This window comes from Podarcis liolepis (genome assembly GCF_965112155.1).
Source record: "Podarcis liolepis genome assembly, chromosome: 7".
Classification (NCBI taxonomy): domain Eukaryota; kingdom Metazoa; phylum Chordata; class Lepidosauria; order Squamata; family Lacertidae; genus Podarcis; species Podarcis liolepis.
In genome coordinates this window covers 54,104,547-54,124,137 of record NC_139561.1, presented here as the reverse complement: position 1 = coordinate 54,124,137, position 19,591 = coordinate 54,104,547, and the positions used below count along the sequence as shown (strand labels likewise).

The window sequence follows — 19,591 nt, the reverse complement described above, 5'->3', positions numbered from 1 at the left end:
TCCCATAAGAACCTATGGATTGTTTGGAGCACAGAGCTAACACAAGGGTGGGTACCCTGTGGCCTTCCAGATGTTGATGGACTTCTGCTTCCACCAATCTCCAGCCAGCATGGTCAATGGTCAGGGATGATGGGAGCTGTGCTCCAGAAACATCTGAAGGACCACGGTCTCCTCATCTCACTGCTGAACTAAGGAGAGCAGTGTGTGTTTTTTTTAACAGCCAAAATAAAGGTATCAATTACAGGGCAAGGGTTTCTGAATCACAAAGCACTCTTCCTGCATTATGTTTTATTAATATATATTTATATATATTTTGAAGGTTTTTCTCACCTGTATAATCTGGAAAGCAGATAGTCAATGCAGATTTCTTAATCTTCTCTTCAAAGATGTCCTTCTTGTTGAGGAAAAGAATGATGGAGGTATCTGTGAACCACTTGTTGTTACAGATGCTATCGAAGAGCTTCAGTGACTCATGCATGCGGTTCTGCAACACAAAGGAGATGGCAAGTCAGGCAAGAGCTTTACTACCACCTTCAATGTGTAGGGAAGCATCTAAATTTAATAATAAAGGGGGGGGGTAATAAAACAAAAGGAAGCAGACAACAGTGGATGTAATAAATCAATGTATACATACTGGGAAATGTGTATACATACATAAAGAGATGCAATCCCTATAGATCTGAAGTACAGTTAGTAGCACTGTAGCAGTTTTTACTTTTACAGAGCTGTCGATTTTGCATAGCACATTTTTTTTTTTTACAAGATTCCAGCTCAGCTAAATTTCATCATGCACCATGCGTGTATGGCAAGTGGCGGCGGTGTAAACAACTCCTGCCCTTAAAAGGTCAGAGATCGAAACCGAAGTGTGGGTCATGCAGATTTTCTAGAACATTCTTTGTTAAAATGCTGATCATTTCATTGGGGTGTGTGTATGGGACACGTATTTGGTCAATACATTAACCAAGGACTGGTAAGATCCTTGAATTAATTGAGAGTTGAAAGCAGACCATAAGGCGACATCTTTTTGGCAGTGACCTTGCCGTGAGCTTTGGTCTTAGTAGCTTGTTATTTCGTTTAGTACTGACATTCTCCAGTTGATGCTTTTTAGTGTGAGTCTTTATTTGTTTAATTTTTTGGAAGATGGTTTGATCGAAAGCAGATCACAATAAAACGAAAATAAATGAAACTGAACTGAAGGAGAAAAAGAGAGCGGTGAAGGAAGAAAGGCAGAAGATAGAATACTTAAGAAGAACCAAAACACTGATCAGCAGAGAACCTTGCTGATGTCAAATCATGCCTTTAAGAAAAAAAAGATTAGATTTGGGTTTTGGGAAGGGTCTTTTTTCTTTGGCAAGGCCACAACAACAAATGCACAAATAAAAGGAAGGCAGCTTTTTAGTTGGAATTCATGCAACAAATAATTATAATGAAATGAAACAAAAGATGTAAAATAAAAATTGCCGCATTGGTTAAGAAGCTGCACGGTTTGGTGTATACCGAAAGAGCTCACAGCAAAGTCAGCCTGTTAGCGTCCCGTTCCTCCAGCTGCTTTCAACTCTTTATTTTTTCTCGGTTCAAGAGAAGCTTCATACCTGCCAAATTTGGAGGGTCTCTCAATAGCTCATTATTTTGGCCTTTGTTTGGTTAGAAAAGATCAGACGGCCGAGGAAAAGTGGTGATGGCGTAGAGGCCTGCTGGAGTTTGGTGCGAGAGCTGTGCCGCCTCTCCCAGCCGGAAACGGAATAGCAGAGAGAAGCAGCCGCGACGGAGGTCGAAGCCAACCCAAAGAGCCAAGGGGTTATCAAAAGGCAAAGCAGGTTACAGAACAGAGAGCTTTCCTGTTTGACATCGGCAGCAGCTCCTCAAAGTGTGGCAGTTCCCCGCCGCAAACGACTGGTACAAATTATAACCGACAAAAGAAAGAGGATAGACATAAATGTGTTCCGGATAGCTAATGGAAGTGCCTTTGGAATAGCAGGAATGTAAATGACTCCCCACCCAACCTGAAAAGATTGCATAGTATCACTTGACTGACCGGCTGTCCCCAATTTGTTTCTCTTCAGACCTGCCGGCTGGAGCTGACAAAAGTCCAAATGGTGGTGATGGCTGGGCTGGGCTGGGGTGGGGTGGGGGAGAGATGCAGCCCAGAAGGGCTGTGCTGCCTGAGATGAATGGAAGTTATTGTTCGAAATGTGCAGAGAGTACCAGGTTGGGCAACGCTGGGCTAGACTGTGGTTTCTTAGTTGCAGTCACCAAGGCATTGGTTTCCAAACTGTGCTCCAGGGAGTCAAGAGTTCCTTGGAAGCTTTCCAGGGGTTCCTCAATGAGAAGATGGCCAGCAATGCTGAACAAAATTCCCTGACAGACATCTTGCTTTGTGGGAATACAGGTCAGGATGGACTGATAAGCTGACTGTCACATGTGTCCATTCTATCATAAGTCCATTCTGTCCTGTTTTCCCAGCAATCTGCAAATTAGTATTTTTAAGAAAATAAAAAATCCATACAGAAGCTCATAATTAGAAAGGCATTTTAATATGAATTTCTGTATTATTTTTTTAAGGTATTCTAAAATATGTATTTTGAAAAGCATTTTGGTATTATTTTAAGCAGAGAACTATTATCATAAAATTCAAAGAGCTGCAAAATCCCAAGGATAATGACATTCAGATCTGTGTACTAGTCCAGGAAAATTAGGAAAGTTCACTTTGCAAGGCTGACCAAAGGAAATTCTTCTCCAGCCCTAGTCCTGGGTGCATTCTAGGGTTTACTTTCTGTTCAAGAAGAGCAACGGTGAGGTTCAGGAGGCTTAGCCAGTGCCCCATGTGAACTGTTTGTGCTACAACATACCCCAGAAATCAACTCCAACATCATCTCTGACATGTTTCAATGTGGAATGTGGGCTCTCTGAAGTTGCTACACAGGCAAGGCATTAATTTGCTCCTCTCAGGTGCTCATTTCCACATTCTCCAGTTCTCCACAATTCCACATCAGTTTGAGATTTTTCTTTTTAAGTCTTCATGAAAATTAATTACTATTTTAGTGCAAATTTCCTACTGATTTACACATTTTTGTAAATCATGTTACTTAATATGCTCATTTTTGCAAAGCAGTTTTCTTGAATATAATGCATTTTTGGGTGTTATTTTCACTAAAATATATATGGCACACTTTATTTATAGTGTATGCATTTTGTACGCATTATTTGGTTGAAGAGCTGCAGTACAATATTCAGAGGAGTGAGTATTCCGAGGAATGCCTGTGTTTTGGTTCACATATTGTTTCGCAATGTGCAAATTCTGTAGGCCTGCCTTTAAATGAGAAATGAATCAAATTTCTCCCTCATTATCGGGTGAGATTGCCTTGTTGCCACATCTATGGCCACCAGCCATGTCCTACGCCCACATCTATTTGCAGCCACAGCCAAGGATCAGTTTGAGATCCCTGAAATATACATCACATACGTCTGCAGGGTCCAATTTGACAGGCTTGCTTCCTGTTGCTATGACTCCCTGGGTCATTGCAACTACTGGTGTAAAGGGCCCAGGTGTCATCATTACACACCGATTACTAGTACCCACTTCCAATACCCCCAGCCTTGCTTTAACAGGTACAAAATATTTTCTTGAAATTAAAGAATGATTCTTGTGAATCATGTGAGATGTGCTAGGTCCCCTTTGTTGTTTAGATAGACAGACAGATCAGAATGAACATTAACGCTGGCACAGTGTTTTCAGTGCTGTCACAAATATGACTTCTAAGTATGTGGCTTGATGTCTATGTGCTCTTATATATGTGAATGACATCTGTTTATGTGCATATGGATGTATTGCTGCTTGCATTCTTAATTTTTGTACTTGCATAACAACAATAATAAGAATAATGTAAAGCAAAAACCCAGCAGCAAGACTGGATCATTGTATCTGCATGAAAACAGAAGAACCAAATGCTCAAGGAAATATTTCAACATCTTGCCTGCAGGGAAGGGAAGAGCAAGGACAACACCCATTGAAACATACTACAGGTGGAATTCTGGGTTGTACAGCAGATGCAGCACTACAAAGGATGCCTCTAAATAGCGCTCAGTCAGGTCATTTAGTGCATAACTAGAAACTTGAATCGTGTCTTTTCCAGGGAGAAGAAGAGATGAGATGTCTGATCTCTCACACCAACATTGCATCTTCCCATGTGCTGGCTGCAGCACCAATATGTGCTCTTTGTCTCTGGCACCTACCCTGAGGATAGGTAGTGGGTAGTGTTAGCCTGTTTTCAGACACTTATACGACTTTCTAGGTGTTGGGTGTGCTGAGTAAGTCCAGGTTAATCCTCGCCCCCATCTTTATGTGAAAGTATGCTATGTGCAGTTTTGTGCAGTGCCCCCCCTTTAAACTAGTGTGAAATCTCAGTTGTTGAATTTAGGCAAATCCAGTGGGAATCTAGTTTGCCTAAGTTTTATCTGCAGTAAAATCCACTACCACCATAGTTTCCAAGAGCAAGATTTCTTGGGTTTTCTTTAGTCTTTCCCAAAGAGTGATGTGGTTGCTTAGTCCAAGGAAATTGCCTGTCTAATAAATTTTGCTGTCTGAGGTAGAGCGCAAATTATTTCCCATACCCATTCCATGAGACCAACTGGACTGGCATTTAAATGTTCCTTTAGCACGGGTCCACCACACCTGAGGGGAGCAGAGCCTGCTGTTCTGTTCTCCAACAACCCACCCCTACTGCCAGCCTCACAGAATCTGCCACCTGAGGTGCCTCCCTCAGTCTGCCTGATGGTAGGGTTGTTCCTTCCACAAAATGTTGAGCTCAGTGCTATCCCAGTGGATTCCCCTCCCTTAGTGACCACAAACATCTTTGTGTGTGTGTATATATATATATATATATAGAGAGAGAGAGAGAGTTGCCTGAACACTCCATAATCTGATTTTACACCCCACACCTGACACCTGTAGCTGAATGGAGGAATTGTAAGACACTGCAAGACAGCCATTACAATTACCTGGCCCAGTCCATAAGATACCCCCTACTACATTATCCAGCAGCTCTATTCCAGGCTGTCCTGGACCAAGTTGCCCAATGGACCACATCAAAAAGCTGGAACAAGTACTAAAGGCAACAGCTAATACAAACAGGGGTCTGAAATCCTTTCATGGTAGAATTACCCCAATGTTGTTTTGTTTCACAGGGATGGGAAAATCCACTGTTTTCTTAACGGGATGAATCCCAAGTTCATTGGTTTTCCTGTAAGCTGTACCAAGAATGTATATTCTACATAAGCAAAAATACATTACAAGTGTATTAGAGATGTTGACGCCCTTTGCCAGGTTTCAAAACAAGTATTGGGGAAAAACACACCTTAAAATGGTTATTTCAACTGATCCTGTTAAATGGAGGAAAGAAGAGAGTTGAAGATGGTAAAGCACAATATACTTATAATATGTTGGAATTGCCACCCCTCAGAGAAGAAATATTTGTGTTGTGTTCATGACGGTATCTTAGTGTGGACCAAGTGCAGGCATCTTTAAGGTAGAGTTCATAAGTCATTGATGGGTCCATGCTCCTTGTTCCCCACCATTCGGCAAAGTCATGAATGTCAAGTCTACAATGACATTAGAAGCACCTTCATTTTTGTTCCAGTTGGAAACCATAACATTCCTGTAATGGTAACAATACTTACTGTTGTTTTAGTTTTGCTGCCATATTAGAATTAGAAAAAGAATCAGAAGAGGTTAAAACAGAGGTGTGAGTACAGATTATTAAATATAAGCAACTTGTACTGCAATCACACTGCCTGCATATGACGGGTAGGGGCTGAGAGAGCTCCCCCCGCCCAGTATTGCAAACACGCCATTCAGCAAGATTGATTATAGAGTGCGCCACCCAAGTGCCCGCATCCTGTTTTGATACCGTTTGAGACACCTATTTCTTATAGCTAAGGAAGGCCGCAAAGACACACCAGCTGACAGGTAAAGAAAGAACAACGCCATGGTCCCCCATGCAGCTTAGTTACTCGAATGCAGATTGGACAAAAGACAAGCACGCACAGAAACCGCTACTGGGGAAATCATTCGCAGGTCTTTGCAACGGTACAAATCCTGCTCGCAGTGAAAGTGCATGATGCAGTTCAGAGATGAAGATAAGAGGATTCTCAGAACAGATTGTTGTAAGCAGTGGAGACTGGCCCATGAGAGTGAATGGGGCATGGCCCCAGCACCATCATTCTACCCTCAGCCAGCCTTCCTATTTGCAACCAATGGAACTGCCTGTCATCCTCCTCCTCCTCCTCCTCCTCCTTAATCTTGGTGTTGCCCTGGTAGAACTCAGCAGGGAGGAGGAGAGGGGCACAACTAGAATTTGTTGGCTCTGCCTGTCTTTGGTTCTGGATCCACCTAGTGCTACCTTCCCTCCCTACTGCCACACCAATGGGCACTAGTAATGCTCAATATGTCTTGAACATGGAAACTGAGCAGAGGGACCCAGGCTAATTACCCTCTGTGCTAACGTGGTGGTAGCTTGATCTCTGCTCCTCTTTAGCACTGAAGATGGCCAGAAGGTAACATTGCAGGTAGCAGCGTTCCATCTGGACCTGTAAATCCCTTTAAAAGCAGAGGAGGAAGAGGAGGAATAAGAGTGGGGGCAGCATTGGAGGACACATCCTGCAGTGGTAAGGTGGGTGGGTCATGAGTCTGATTTGCTCCAGGCCTTGCACTTCCCTAGAGGTGGCCCTGCCACAGTGCCTGGGATGGTTTATGTGGAATATACTTCCAATCAGAAGCACAGTTCTATCCCTCCTCCTGCAGTTGTGTGTGTCTGCAAGAATAAGAACATCAGAGGATCCCTGGATCTTGACCAAATCAGCATCCTGTTCTCACAGCGGCCAACCGGCTATCTTCACTGGAAGCCCACAAGAAAAACAAGAGGGTAACAGCACTCTCCCACCTGTGAATCCATATGTCTATTTTCACTTTCTGTATTCCATACTTATTTATAGTTCGAGTGAGCTGTAGTTCAAAGGGGATAAAAAATGCAAGGCGAATGTGGGAACAATGCCTCTTCTAAAATGCTTATGAATGTAGCAGCAACCGTGAAGTAGTGTGGAGGAAGAGCTGAATCACAGAAGGACTCCTTGCTATCTTTGCCAGCTGAGCACATGATGAGCTAACCTTATATGCAAGGCTATTCATTCCCTCCTCTTTATCCTGATGTATTCATTTTGAATGGCTTCAAACCATTAAAAAAAACAACCAGATTACTTTTAAGAGAATAAAACTTCTGCCCTCTGATCTTCCCCAGATTCTAAAGAGGTGGCAGAACCTTGATTCCAATTCTGCTAGAAGCTGGGGTTGAAGTCAACTTGTACAAAAGCAGCACTGATCACTTGTTTTTAAATCTCCCATGGTCCTCTTCAGGCATTTGCTGTGAATGCACAAAGAGGACTGTGGGCTAAACACTCAAGCCCCACATCTATCACCCCTGTTCCCACAGGAGACTTCCCCCAGTTCAGCAAGAGGGTGTGAAGGAAGGCCATAGCTCAGCGGCAAAAGCTATTCCCCCACGTAGAATGCACTTCTGGATGTTATGCCCACTAATATATGATTATATATACAGTTTATCCTAACATATACAGTTGTACCTTGGTTCTCAAACAGAATGTGTTCCGGGAGTCCGTTCGACTCCCAGAACCGTTCGAAAACCAAGGTGTGGCTTCCAGTTGGCTGCAGTAGCGTCCTGTAGCCAATCGGAAGCTGTGGAAGCCACACTGGACATTCGGCTTCTGAAAACCGTTCCAAAACCAGAACACTCACTTCTGGGTTTTGATTGTTTGGGAGGTGATTTGTTCGGGAGCCAAGGCGTTTGAGTTCCAAGGTATGACTGTACATTTATGGATGAAGAACCATATTGCAAAATTTGGAATATTGCAAATTTTGAAGGACAGCTTTGTTTTGGTTTGCATATTGTTTCAGAAAGTGTGCATTTGGTATGTTTGCTTTTAAATGTGAACTGAATCAAAATTCTCCCCTATCCTTAGTTCAGACATAACACTCAAACACGGCAAGTAATATACATTTAAGGTCAAGACTACAAAGCTGCAATCGTGTTACATATATTTTTGATACATTCTTTGCTTAGTGTCTTCTCATGGGAGCTAAACCTCAGCTAGGGCTGCTCCTCTACCCCTGTGCTCTCCATTTACAGTATAGTTTTCCTCTTTTAAGCATTTGAAACACTGCTGTAAAATTCTTGCAACCATCAGACAAAATAAGAGTTTTCACTGCTTCAGAGATAAGCTTTCTCTCTACCTTTTATTTTCTATTTCCTGATTTGGCACCAAAAAGACCCAAGAAAACATCTCTTGCGCACGGGACACAATTCCAGACATAGACAAAAGCTTGTTCCTCATGAGCAATCATGAAATATGATCTCTTGCCAAATGCATAGCAAACCAACAAATGAACAACTTCTCAGCCTCCTCTTCAACCTACTGGGAACACCCCTTTTGCTCATGTGCACCTAGCCCCGGCCCTGCCTTGACATTTGTTTTTAAAGTGGAAAAGTGATTGCATGAATCCACACAATAACCAAAGAACAGGCATCATCAGAACTTCTGGGTAAAAATGTCACTTGCCCACATTCAGCCTCCATTTTTTAGGCCTGTCCTTTTCTAACTCTCTTCTGGTTTGTTGTCATGCTATAAGCACTCTGGGTCAGGAACCCATATCCACCCCCTCTTCTGTTTCGCAAGCTCTCTGTGGGCAGAACAGTAATCAAGAATAACCACTCTTTAGGGTTCCTGAAGAGCTTTTGTTTCAAAGGGAGACCCTTCTGCCCCAGGGGCACTTAGCTTGGGATAGCCAAAGAGAAAGAGGAACAGATTTTGTGGTCAAATTCTGGACCAGGTGAAAGCGTGCAAGTTACCTGTGCTAACGCCATCCTGCGGAATGGAAGACTTAAATCCAGCTGTTGGTGGTAGAATGGGGTCTCCATAGCATTTAAGAGTCAAAGGAAGACATGTGAGTAATAAAGTATATCTGTTAGATCCTTTTGGTCTCAGAACTGAGGACAGTTTGTGAGATGACCTTGGAACAAATGAAGTAAGTAGAAAAGCAAGGCTATCTCAGGGAACTCTTCCGCCCAGAGAATACTCACCGTAGTTTCATCTTCATGGAGCACTTGGTCATACCCGCTCAGCGCGACACAGAAAATGATTGCTGTGACATCCTCAAAACAGTGGATCCATTTCTTACGTTCTGACCTCTGACCTCCAACATCAAACAGCCTGAGGAAGAAACACAACCCTTCATTATGACCAGCATCCAAAGAATTGCATGGCTAGTCCCACAAGACCAAGCATCGTTCTCTGCTGCGCCAGAGCACAGGACTAGAATTGATGGTGGAAATTACAGGGGAGTTGTTGTTGTTTTTTATAGATCAACCTAAGGAAATGGGTGTGGCCTCCAGAGAGTTCTAAGGAACAGGTAGAGAGGCTTGGAGGCTGCATTCAGCTCCTGGGCCTCAAGCTCCCCAGTCATTGCCAGCTAGTGGCCATTACACACACATTAGTGCCATCTCCCATCACATTTTCTTTTCAGATTTCTTAGCAGTAGAAAAGTGACAGGAGAGTGATACTAGAAAGTGCGGGCTAACAAACAACTTTTGTGTCGATAAACACCCCACCTGGACTTGCCCTTAGTCATTTTGATTTTGGAACTTTTTGTGTGTGAAGGTTAGTGCTGCTGTTTAATTTCATTTGCTGTTTAAATCTTGATGGTTTCAGAGTTCTTTGATGCTATTGCTTGGCATGTTTCTACCTCATGTTCCATTGTCCATTCCTTTTCAGTGTCTTTAGACAGGAAGCTACAAAGAACGTGTATAAATAAATAAAGTTTGATGACGTTGTCATATTACACATTTATAGCATGAGCCCCCGTTTGTTAATTCAGGTTGGAATTTTCTTTGTCAATTTCTGCTCTGTGCTATGTTGCACAGTTATGAAATGCGAGGGTTGTTGTCTGGCTTGAGCAGAAAGATTGTAATCCCACACAGCTGAAAGTTGCATAGTCATGATAATCTGTTTGCATTTTCACATCACACTAACCGGAAGTGGAGGTTTTTGAACGTGAAATGGGTTTCTACAATGCCAGTTGTTTTGACCCTGGTTCGAAGGATGTCTTGCTCTGTAGGCTGGTAGTCAGCACCTCCGATTCGATCTAAGCTGTCTAGGTAGCTGTAAAGTGGAAAACATTAAGGAAAAGCATTAGGATATATGAGTTATAAGAATAAAATACGCTGTAATGTTTTTCACTGATGCTTAAGGAGAGAAAATTCTCTTTGGGAAAACATACTTCTAAATGTCAGAAGTTATTTAAACAACAAAGAACAGAATTAAACCACATATAAATATACTGTGTGGGAGAAGGGGTGTGTCATTGTTTTTGTTTGTTACTATATTACATCCTTTTTTTGGTTTTATATTGTAAATTGTCCAGTGATCCTCGGATGTAGTGTGGTATAGAAAATGAATGAATGAAAGAAATAAGCAGTGAGTGCTATTTTTCTAGAAAAAGAGATGCCAGAACTCATTCTCTTAGAATGGCACCCACCTGAGAAGTGCCAGAACTGAGTTTCCATGAGTTCCAGCTGAAAAAAGCCCTGCATGTTATACATTACTTATGCAGTTGTTCAGAGATTTTCAACAGACATGTAGGTCTATGCCATTTTTTCTCCACTGCCACCGCTTCCTCTATTCAAGTAAACAGAGATCTCTTGCTTCCAGGGGAAAGTGGATGAATCCCCCCCCCCCCAAGTCTATGATGGAGGTTTGAAGTCCGCCCTCCAACATTTCCCCATTCCAGTCTTTCCTGGGATATATGTTCCCTTCTCTACCTTGCTCCTATGATTTCTATGGTGGTAAAGTATGGAAGGAAAACCTTTTTCAGTTCAAGGGCCGCATTCCTTTCTGAGGGCCACATGCCAGTGGTGGGGAGGGCCAGAGGCAAAAGTGGGTGGAGCAATGGATGTCAATTTTACCTTTGAACTGTGGGCTAGTTACTACACATGCTCATGTATCCCCCATATTTTGTCCAGACAAGTAAGAGGCATTATCAGAATTCAAGGATGCATTGCAGCCAGACAAGAACTCTTAGGACATGAAGCAGTGCCAATGGGGGGTTTGGTATGGAAAGAGCTTCAAGGGCCAGATAGGAAGGCCTGGCGGGCCACATTCCTGTGGCAGTCTGGAGAACAGCTGCAGCTATAATTCTGAAATTTTGCAGGCTTTGTGCCCTCAGAGGGGAAAGGGTGATCATACCTGTAAATTGCATCAAAGTCTGGCAGAAAATAAAATAGATTTCCTTTCTTTTCTGTTTTAAAAATCAAACTTTAAAGCTGCCCTGCACAAAACCCCATGATTATATCTGCCTACAGATTGTACAGCTTAATCCACTGGAGGGCTATTATGCCTGCAAATTTGATCCACTTCTGTGAGAAAGGGAAAAAAGAGCTTTGTTTTTAACAGATCTAATTTGGTCCTGAATAATAAGCTGAACTGGAAATACGGAGTGACTCTGAAACCAAGCGGGGATGCTTCTGATACAAGTCCTCAACCCATATGCATCGCCTGAATGTATTGATCTTATCTTCTTAAATGTTTTGTATTGCAACAGAGTACCATTTTATGAGTCAGTCATTAGCGGGGTGAACCGCGGAAAGCTCTATTGCAGTTTGCTGCTGAAGGCAAAATTACATCTCTTGGGGCACAGTAGGAAAGAGAGTGGTTGAGCAATAGGGAAAAAAGCAGGAAACCATATCAGGAAATGCCCTTCTGGACATCTTCACATGTTAGCATTCAGCCTAGCAGAAAGATTTTCCCCTTTCCATTTTTTTAGGCTGCACAGAGACATTATTTAAGTGAGTTGAAAGTGGTGTGGTAGAGGCACCACTGATAAATGAACACATGCATTTCTTCTCACCAACATCATCTCTGGCCAACATGAGTTTCTGAAGCACTTTGCCAGCTTGTGATAGCCTGGTGCCCTCCAGATGTTTTGGACTACTCCCAGCCCTAGCCAGCAAAGCCGGTGTGGCAAAGGACATAGTAGACTCACCAGCAAACACCTATTTTCCAGAGATGACTGTGGCTTGAGGGTACATGCCCAGGGCAAGAAGGATTCTCATAGAATTTCATATATCATCAGCAGGGAAGAGTCATAACCACTGGCATGATCATATGTCTCTTTATTATTTGCATGTGACCTCAGGTAGACTGCATTGCATGTAATTAATTTTTTTCAATTACAGAATGGCTTTTGAACATATTAGCCCTGCTGAAGATGACAGTTCTGTTAAGTAGCTGTTGGCATCTGGCTCATTTGACTGTCACATTGAGGCAGTTGTTGGGGCCCTGAGCCATTAAGGCGGCAGAATATTCATCCAAACCACCCATCCCCCAAAAAAGTATAGGCTAGTTTGGGACAGAAGAGTTCCAGCAACTGTATTACATTTTGGCTGTAAGTCCTGGAAGGCCTGTTCCCTGCCTTTCAGGCCTTTTCTAGCCAGCCCGGGAGTGCAGGGCCTTGACTGCAGTGTCTACAATGACTGTTAGCAGCTCCCCAGGGTTTCATGTTTGAAGCCACCCAGAGTGGCCGGGGCAACCCAGTTAGGTACGTGGGATACAAACAATAAAATTATTGTTGTCATTTTTCATACAGAACCCAGAACCTTCTGCATACAAAGCAGCACAGTTCATCCCTACTGCTCTCCCAAACCGACTGAGGAAATGCCCAGACCCCCCCCCCAAAAAAAAGGACAGTAAAGAGATTATGTTCTCACATTACAGAATCTTGTCCTTTATCCAATTGAGGTGACATTGTGACAGCCATTCTTCGCTCCCTAGCTAATCCTCAAGGCGGAGGCTGGTCCTTGGGCAACACTGATATATGGGCCATACCAATGAAATATATTAGAAACGTACTGAGCTGCTTGCACCTTGAGAATATGTAAGCTTTTGAAAGTGATGAACCAAATGCATGTTGTACGAGACAACTGGGAGGATTTTATCCTAATGAGCATCTCAGCGGCTGCCTCAGATGAAAATTGAAGTTGATACAGTCGAATGATGCAGACCTGCTATTACCACAGGGGAACATCTGCAGTGTGGGCTCATATGAGTTCAGTCTGCCAACCGTGCACTTAAGAACATAGGAAGAGCCCTGCTGCTGGTTCAGACCAAAACCCCATCTAGTTCAGCCTTCTGCTCTCACAGTGATGCTTCTGGGAAGCTCCCAAGCGGGACCTGAGGGCAGCAGCAGTTTCCCCACTTGCGATTCCCAGAAATTGGTATTCAGAGGCATGCTGTGTCCAGCAGTGGAAGCAGAATACAGCTAGTGTGCCAGTCTTATCCCCCACGAACCTGTCTAATCCTCTTTTAGCACCCTCCAAGTTGGTGGCCATCGCTACCTATTGTTAGAGCGAGTTCCACAGCTTAACTGTGCTCAGAATGAACAAGTGCTTTCTTTTGTGTGTCCTGAATCTTCCACCATTGAGCTTATTGGATGGTCTTGAATTCTGTTATAAGGAGAAAAAGTTCTTGGCTGCAGTGCCCACAATCACCACTACCCCAACCTTCAAGTGCACACAGACTCCTATGGGTACAGAGGTATAGTGGTCCAGGTTGAGGGGACCCATTACTATTACTTAAGCAGGCTCCCTGTCTCCAACATCCTAGAGCTACCCAGTCACAGCATGAAAAGGGAGCTTCTTAGCCACTGAGAGGAAGTCTCCTCACCCTTTGCGCTGACTGGAATGAAAGCAGTTGAGTCAGCCATGGAGGAATGGCTCTTAGAGTCACTATTCAGTAGGTGCTGGGGAAGAACAATGAAGAGTTGTTGTTCTGTTTGCTCTAAAGCTAAGCATCAAAAACACCTGGTGCTTCAGTTTCAAGAGACTGGTGTGCAGGTTCCATTATATACCATGACATTTCAATGAAAACAACTTAGGTCACTCCAAAAGAAGATACTGGAACCCTCAAAATCAATTGCCCACGTATGTGCACAGAAAACAGTAACTAGCTGAAAGACAACATATGGAGATCTGCACTGATCATTGCAATACATCCTAGATGGCCCTTAGGGTCCCAACTCTACAATTCTATGATTCCTAAACACTTTTATTGTATAAGATTATTGTACAATCTTAGAAAGGGCCCTGACTATGACTGTCATGAATTTGCACGTCTGAAATTGCCACTATACTACTGGAATTTTACCATCTTTCTCAGCTTCTGAGCTTCTCCAGGGGTATCTGACTGGCTACAGTCAAGAGAGGCAGCACGCTAAGCTAAAAGCATTGCTCTGACTCAGCATCCCTTCAAAAAACTGAAAGGCAAAATGTACTCAACTCTAAAAGGACAATGAAAGCTCCGCTCCCAAGAAATCCAAATTGTGGGCCAGGGAAAGCTGAATTCTCTGAGCTGTGAAACCATTGTGGAAATTGATCTGATGTGCATAATTTTGCTTCCTTTGCATCATTTATTTTGGTTTTCGTTAGCCATGGAGAGGAATGAGCATCATGAAGCGAAAGCGGCTGTGGGTTTTGAGGAGCCTGAATAGGCATTTACTTACGACAACTCAGGGAGGAGTTGCTGTGCCACTCAAGTCCTGCTTGTGAGCTTCCCATTAGAGTACAGTGGTACCTCAGGTTACATACGCTTCAGGTTACATACGCTTCAGGTTACAGACTCCGCTAACCCAGAAATAGTACCTCAGGTTAAGAACTTTGCTTCAGGATGAGAACAGAAATTGTGCTCCGGGGGCGCGGCGGCAGCAGGAGGCTCCATTATCTAAAGTGGTGCTTCAGGTTAAGAACAGTTTCAGGTTAAGAACGGACCTCCGGAACGAATTAAGTACTTAACTCGAGGTACCACAGTACCTGGGTAGCCATTGTGAAAAAAAGACACAGGACCAGATGGTCTTTGACCAGATCCAGAAGGGCTCTTCTGATGACCTTAAAGTAGACCAGTACAACACACCCCAGTCCAAGAGTATGTTAGGCTGTGACTGAGATGAGCTTTAAACTGGGGCCTTCTAGCTTTGCTGCTCATACTATTGTCATTCCAACCTGTGACAGGTAGATTAGGCTAGGCGCTTGCAGGAGCTTTGTGGCCTAGTTGAGATTCACGAGCGCTTGCCTTCCCCCAGACTGAGTGCAACACTCCAGCTCCTAGATTACACTGCCATCTTTTTAAGCTTAAGAAGTTTGGCCAACCTTGCAATATCTCAACCTCCATTCCTCCCTCCGGGTCACCCAGCCAGCTGGAGAGGCCCACTGTCAACGATTCTCTCTTTCTCAGCTACTGTTTTATCCTGGTTCACTGGAAAGGTTAAGCACACAAGATCTCACTGGGGTACGGTCTGGTGTATGCCACCAGCCAGCTCTGGGCGGGCCTGACTTTGTGCCAGGATAGGACGACTTCTTGCAAGCTAGTGGCCTGCATGAATTAATTCCTGGCCTCAGTCCAGTTCAAAGCTGAAGGCTGTCTGTGCAGTACTTTATATGCAAACATACAGCGCTCACCATCAGAACGGCAGCTTGTCTCTCTGTTGACAGACAAGCAGGGGCAGAGTGGCCAGAAGTGTGACCTTGTACCCCTCCGCCATTTTCTTATTTGAAAAATGAAAATAAAAATAGGTGGAACCTGCCTGCCTTTTCCGTTGCGTATCTGACAGGCACTGTCTTTACCATCTTTTTGGCATCTACTAAAGACCTATACTTCTATTGGACCCGAAACTATTCTTATAAATGAAAATTGTTTTAAATGGTTTTGTATATGAAACTGTTTTACTGATGCTGGAACTCCGTGGACAGAGAAAGCATAACATTTATTTATTTAAGGATATTCATAGGTTGCTTTTCAGACAGAGATCTGAAAGTGGTTTATATGAAAGCAAAAGACAATTTCATTGCTTTTGAAGAAGCTGTGAATAACTGGAGAGTTGGAGATGACAAAGGGTGCAGAAAGAGCGGTGAATAGAGAGGGACCCTTTCCCCATCCTTTGGACCCCATGGGAAAGTTCTTTTTTCTTTTTCAGCCATGTATAGTGATAATGCCGTAAACACTAAGAGTGCAGCAGAAATAAGTAACTAAAAGTGTAATCCTCACCATTTCTACTCAGTAGTAGATAGGTAGCCGTGTTGGTCTGCCATAGTCAAAATAAAAAATTCCTTCCAGTAGCACCTTAAAGACCAACTAAGTTAGTTCTTGGTATGAGCTTTCGTGTGCATGCACACTTCTTCAGATACACAGTGTATCTGAAGAAGTGTGCATGCACACGAAAGCTCATACCAAGAACTAACTTAGTTGGTCTTTAAGGTGCTACTGGAAGGAATTTTTCATTTCTACTCAGTAAGTCCAACTGAATTCAATGGGGCTTACTCCCAGGAAAGTGGGGTTGAACAGCAGCCTAACTAACTAAAGTAAGGATTTAAAGTGTGTCATTGTGCAATCCTAACCATGTCTACTCATAAGTAAGTTCTACTGAATTCAATGGGGCTTACACCCTAGTAAATGAGGTTAGAATTGCAGTCTTACACATCTTTCGCAAGTCTAACAAGATACATCATTTTTGCTCTTTTAAAAAATGAGATAATAACAGTGTGCTCTGATCTGAACCCAAAGTCAAGCCTTCCGGGAAACGGCGTCCGGGTTGATTTTTGCTGAATCGGCAAAATGTCTGGGAAAATCCAGACGTATGGCAAGTTAGGCCAAGAAAAGCCCCCCAAATGAATGTGTGTGTGTTTTTTTTTGGGGGGGGGAGATGTCCCCCCCAAAGTCTCAAACAACCTAAACAACTTTTGGGAATATGGCAACCCTAGTCAAGCCTCCATGTTCTCAGTGAAGCCATGGTGTTGTTCCATGTCAAGCCTCTAGGGGGCTCTCTGTGTATGGGATGAACAGACCAGCCTATTCCTAGCCCACTTCAGTTTTGCATAAGTTCATTCGAAAGCTGCTCTGTTCTGTTTCCATGCCAGTTTTTTTTTAACTGCACGAAAATTTGCATTATATCCACATGCTTGTATGCATTTTACCCTGAATGCACATTTTGGTACACATTCTGAAATACACATTTTTAGATGCAGGCTAGGCCTTTTTGTGACTCAAGGACAGTACTGCAAAATTAGGAGGAGTAACAGTGGGTAACAGTGTTCGAATCTGTTGTCTGGGAAGTTCAAATTTGCTTAGTTCACTTAAAAACGCAGGCTGAAAACACTCCTCAAGCATCCACACTGTGTATATGCAGAAACAAAGCAAGCAAGCAGACCAGGAAAAAAAGACCCTGTTGAAGGAAGAAGCCACTATGACAGGGTGCGACCAGCAGTTATTAATGGGACATACAGATAAAATAAACACTCATGTCTCCCTACCTGCCTAAATCCTCTCTCCCTCAGAAAGTAGGGAAGGGGGGAAAACCATCAGTATCTGTTTCCCTCTGTTTCTTAATTTCAGTTCCCCACATTTCCGTAACAGTTTGTGATTTAATTTTTTTAAAAAAGCAAAATCGTCCTCTATGAAATTCTCCTCATATACACAAATTTTTGCGTTACAAACTTGCCTAACACGCACACTTTTGCAAGCAACTTCCCCTCATAGAATCTATTTTTGTATGCTATTTTCACGAATATACCAGTATGTATTTTATGCACGCTTTCGTATACACATTTTTGTACACGTAACTTGGCTGCAGAAGGGCACTGCAAAACTCAGGAGTGCAAATTTAATTTCAGTTCACATATTCTTTCCGAATGTGCAAATATGTAGGTTTGCCTTTATGTGAAAAATGAATCAAATTTCCCCCATCTCTAATTATTGGATAAGACTGCCTTGTAGCCATATTGACAGCCATCAGCCCTGTTCTGTGCCCACATCTGCATCTGAAGATTAGCTTGAGAACCCCTGAACCAGATCATTTGCATCTATATCCTTTTATAGCTCCAATGTGGCTTAGTGGCTAGTGTTGGACTAGGACCTGGAAGACCAGGGCTCCAATCCCCACTTGGCCATGTAGCTCACTGAGTGGCCTCTGGGTCAGCCACTGCCTCTCAGTCCAGCCTATCTCACAGGGGTGTTGTGGGGATTACATGAGGAGGATGGGGGAAACCATGTGCGCCACCTTGAGCTCCCTGAGGGAAAAGGTGGGATTGAAATGCAGTAAATAAATGATTGTGTATTTCACAATATTCAATTTGAAAGTTGGGGAAAACTGTGGAAAATTGATATAAACTTCACAGAATTTCATGGAAATGATCTATAGATGGTATATCACACCAGTGAAAAAGGCAAAGATGTTTAGGAAAGAAAATAACAGATGTTGGAGATGTAAGGAAAAGGAAGGAACATTTTATCATATGTGGTGGGAATGCAAATGCATTAAAATTATTGGGAAATGATATACAATGAATTGAAAAAAATGTTTAAAATGAATTTTGTTAAACATCCTGAATCCTTTTTGTTAGGTATTTCAAATCAAGAGCTACCAAAAGAAAAATGGATATTATTTATGTATGCTACAACAGCGGCAAGAATCTTGATTGCACAATACTGGAAGATGGAAGAAATACCATCAAAAGAACAATGGAAGAAAAACTGATGAACTATGCAGAATTGGCTAAGCCAACAGACAAACTATGAGAGAAGGACAAATATATACTGCATATATATATATGTGCAGTAAATAAAATATGCCATTTTGTACACGTGACTTGGCTGGAAAACTGCATTTCAACATTTAGAGAAGTGTGAATTTCAATGGATGGCTGCATTTTGGTTTGCATATGTTTCGGAAAGCATGAATTTGATAGATTCGCCTTTAAATGCACACTGAACTGAATTTATCCCAGCTCCACTCCTTATCCAGCCTTCCCTGTGCCTTTGCTCTCCACTTTAGTTGACTTTTTTCCATTTTTATTTTTTACTGTTCCCATCTTCCTTTGCCTAGCAGGAAGAAACTCCCCTAGCAACCAACTATCTGAAAATGGCATTTGTTTCCTTTATGGCAGACTTTCGCTTGTTAGCTGGTCTCTGCTGAATAAAATGCTTTAATGGGCCTCTGTGAATGAGAGCCAGAGAGAGGGAAGGAGCAAAGAGGGGCAAGGACAACAGCCTCATTGGGTATTCCCAGGTTGTAAAGGGAAAAAGAGAATAGGCTTGTCCAGCAGGCCTGGCACAGCCAACGCTTCTGTAAATGCCGCTTTGGAGCACTGAGGACTGCATACAAATGATGGAGTCTCAGAGGCTTGAGGATGGCAGGATCAGGGATGATATGTCTGCAGGAGTGCAGGAAGGGGGGTCAGAATGCCAGGCTCATCTGCAAGCGTTGAATTGTGAGCAAGGAGGGCCCTATGGCATCGCCCTGCGTGTAGCGTTGCCATACTTCAAAAAGCAAAATTCCTGACACCTGCAAAGTTGTTGAGCATTATTTAGGACTGTCTTGCCAGAGTGGTGCATGCTCTAGTTATCTCCCGCTTGGACTACTGTAATGTGCTCTACGTGGGGCTACCTTTGAAGGTGACCCGGAAACTGCAATTAATCCAGAATGCGG

The 19,591-nt window shown here is 43.0% G+C and overlaps 1 protein-coding gene across 2 annotated transcripts in view; it reads right to left on the bottom strand.

Annotated features, from left to right (window-relative positions):
• Positions 1–19,591, bottom strand: part of GNAO1 (G protein subunit alpha o1) — a 164,546-nt gene that overhangs the window by 24,372 nt on the left and 120,583 nt on the right. Inside the window, exons 5-7 of one of the 2 annotated variants that reach the window (XM_083515108.1) lie at positions 10,096–10,224; positions 9,147–9,276; positions 331–484 (exon numbers count right to left, since the gene is read on the bottom strand). In XM_083515108.1, the coding sequence (XP_083371234.1) occupies positions 331–484; positions 9,147–9,276; positions 10,096–10,224 (413 nt within the window). The remainder of the gene's footprint in view (positions 1–330; positions 485–9,146; positions 9,277–10,095; positions 10,225–19,591) is intronic. The other variant, XM_083515109.1, reaches the window with a different exon arrangement.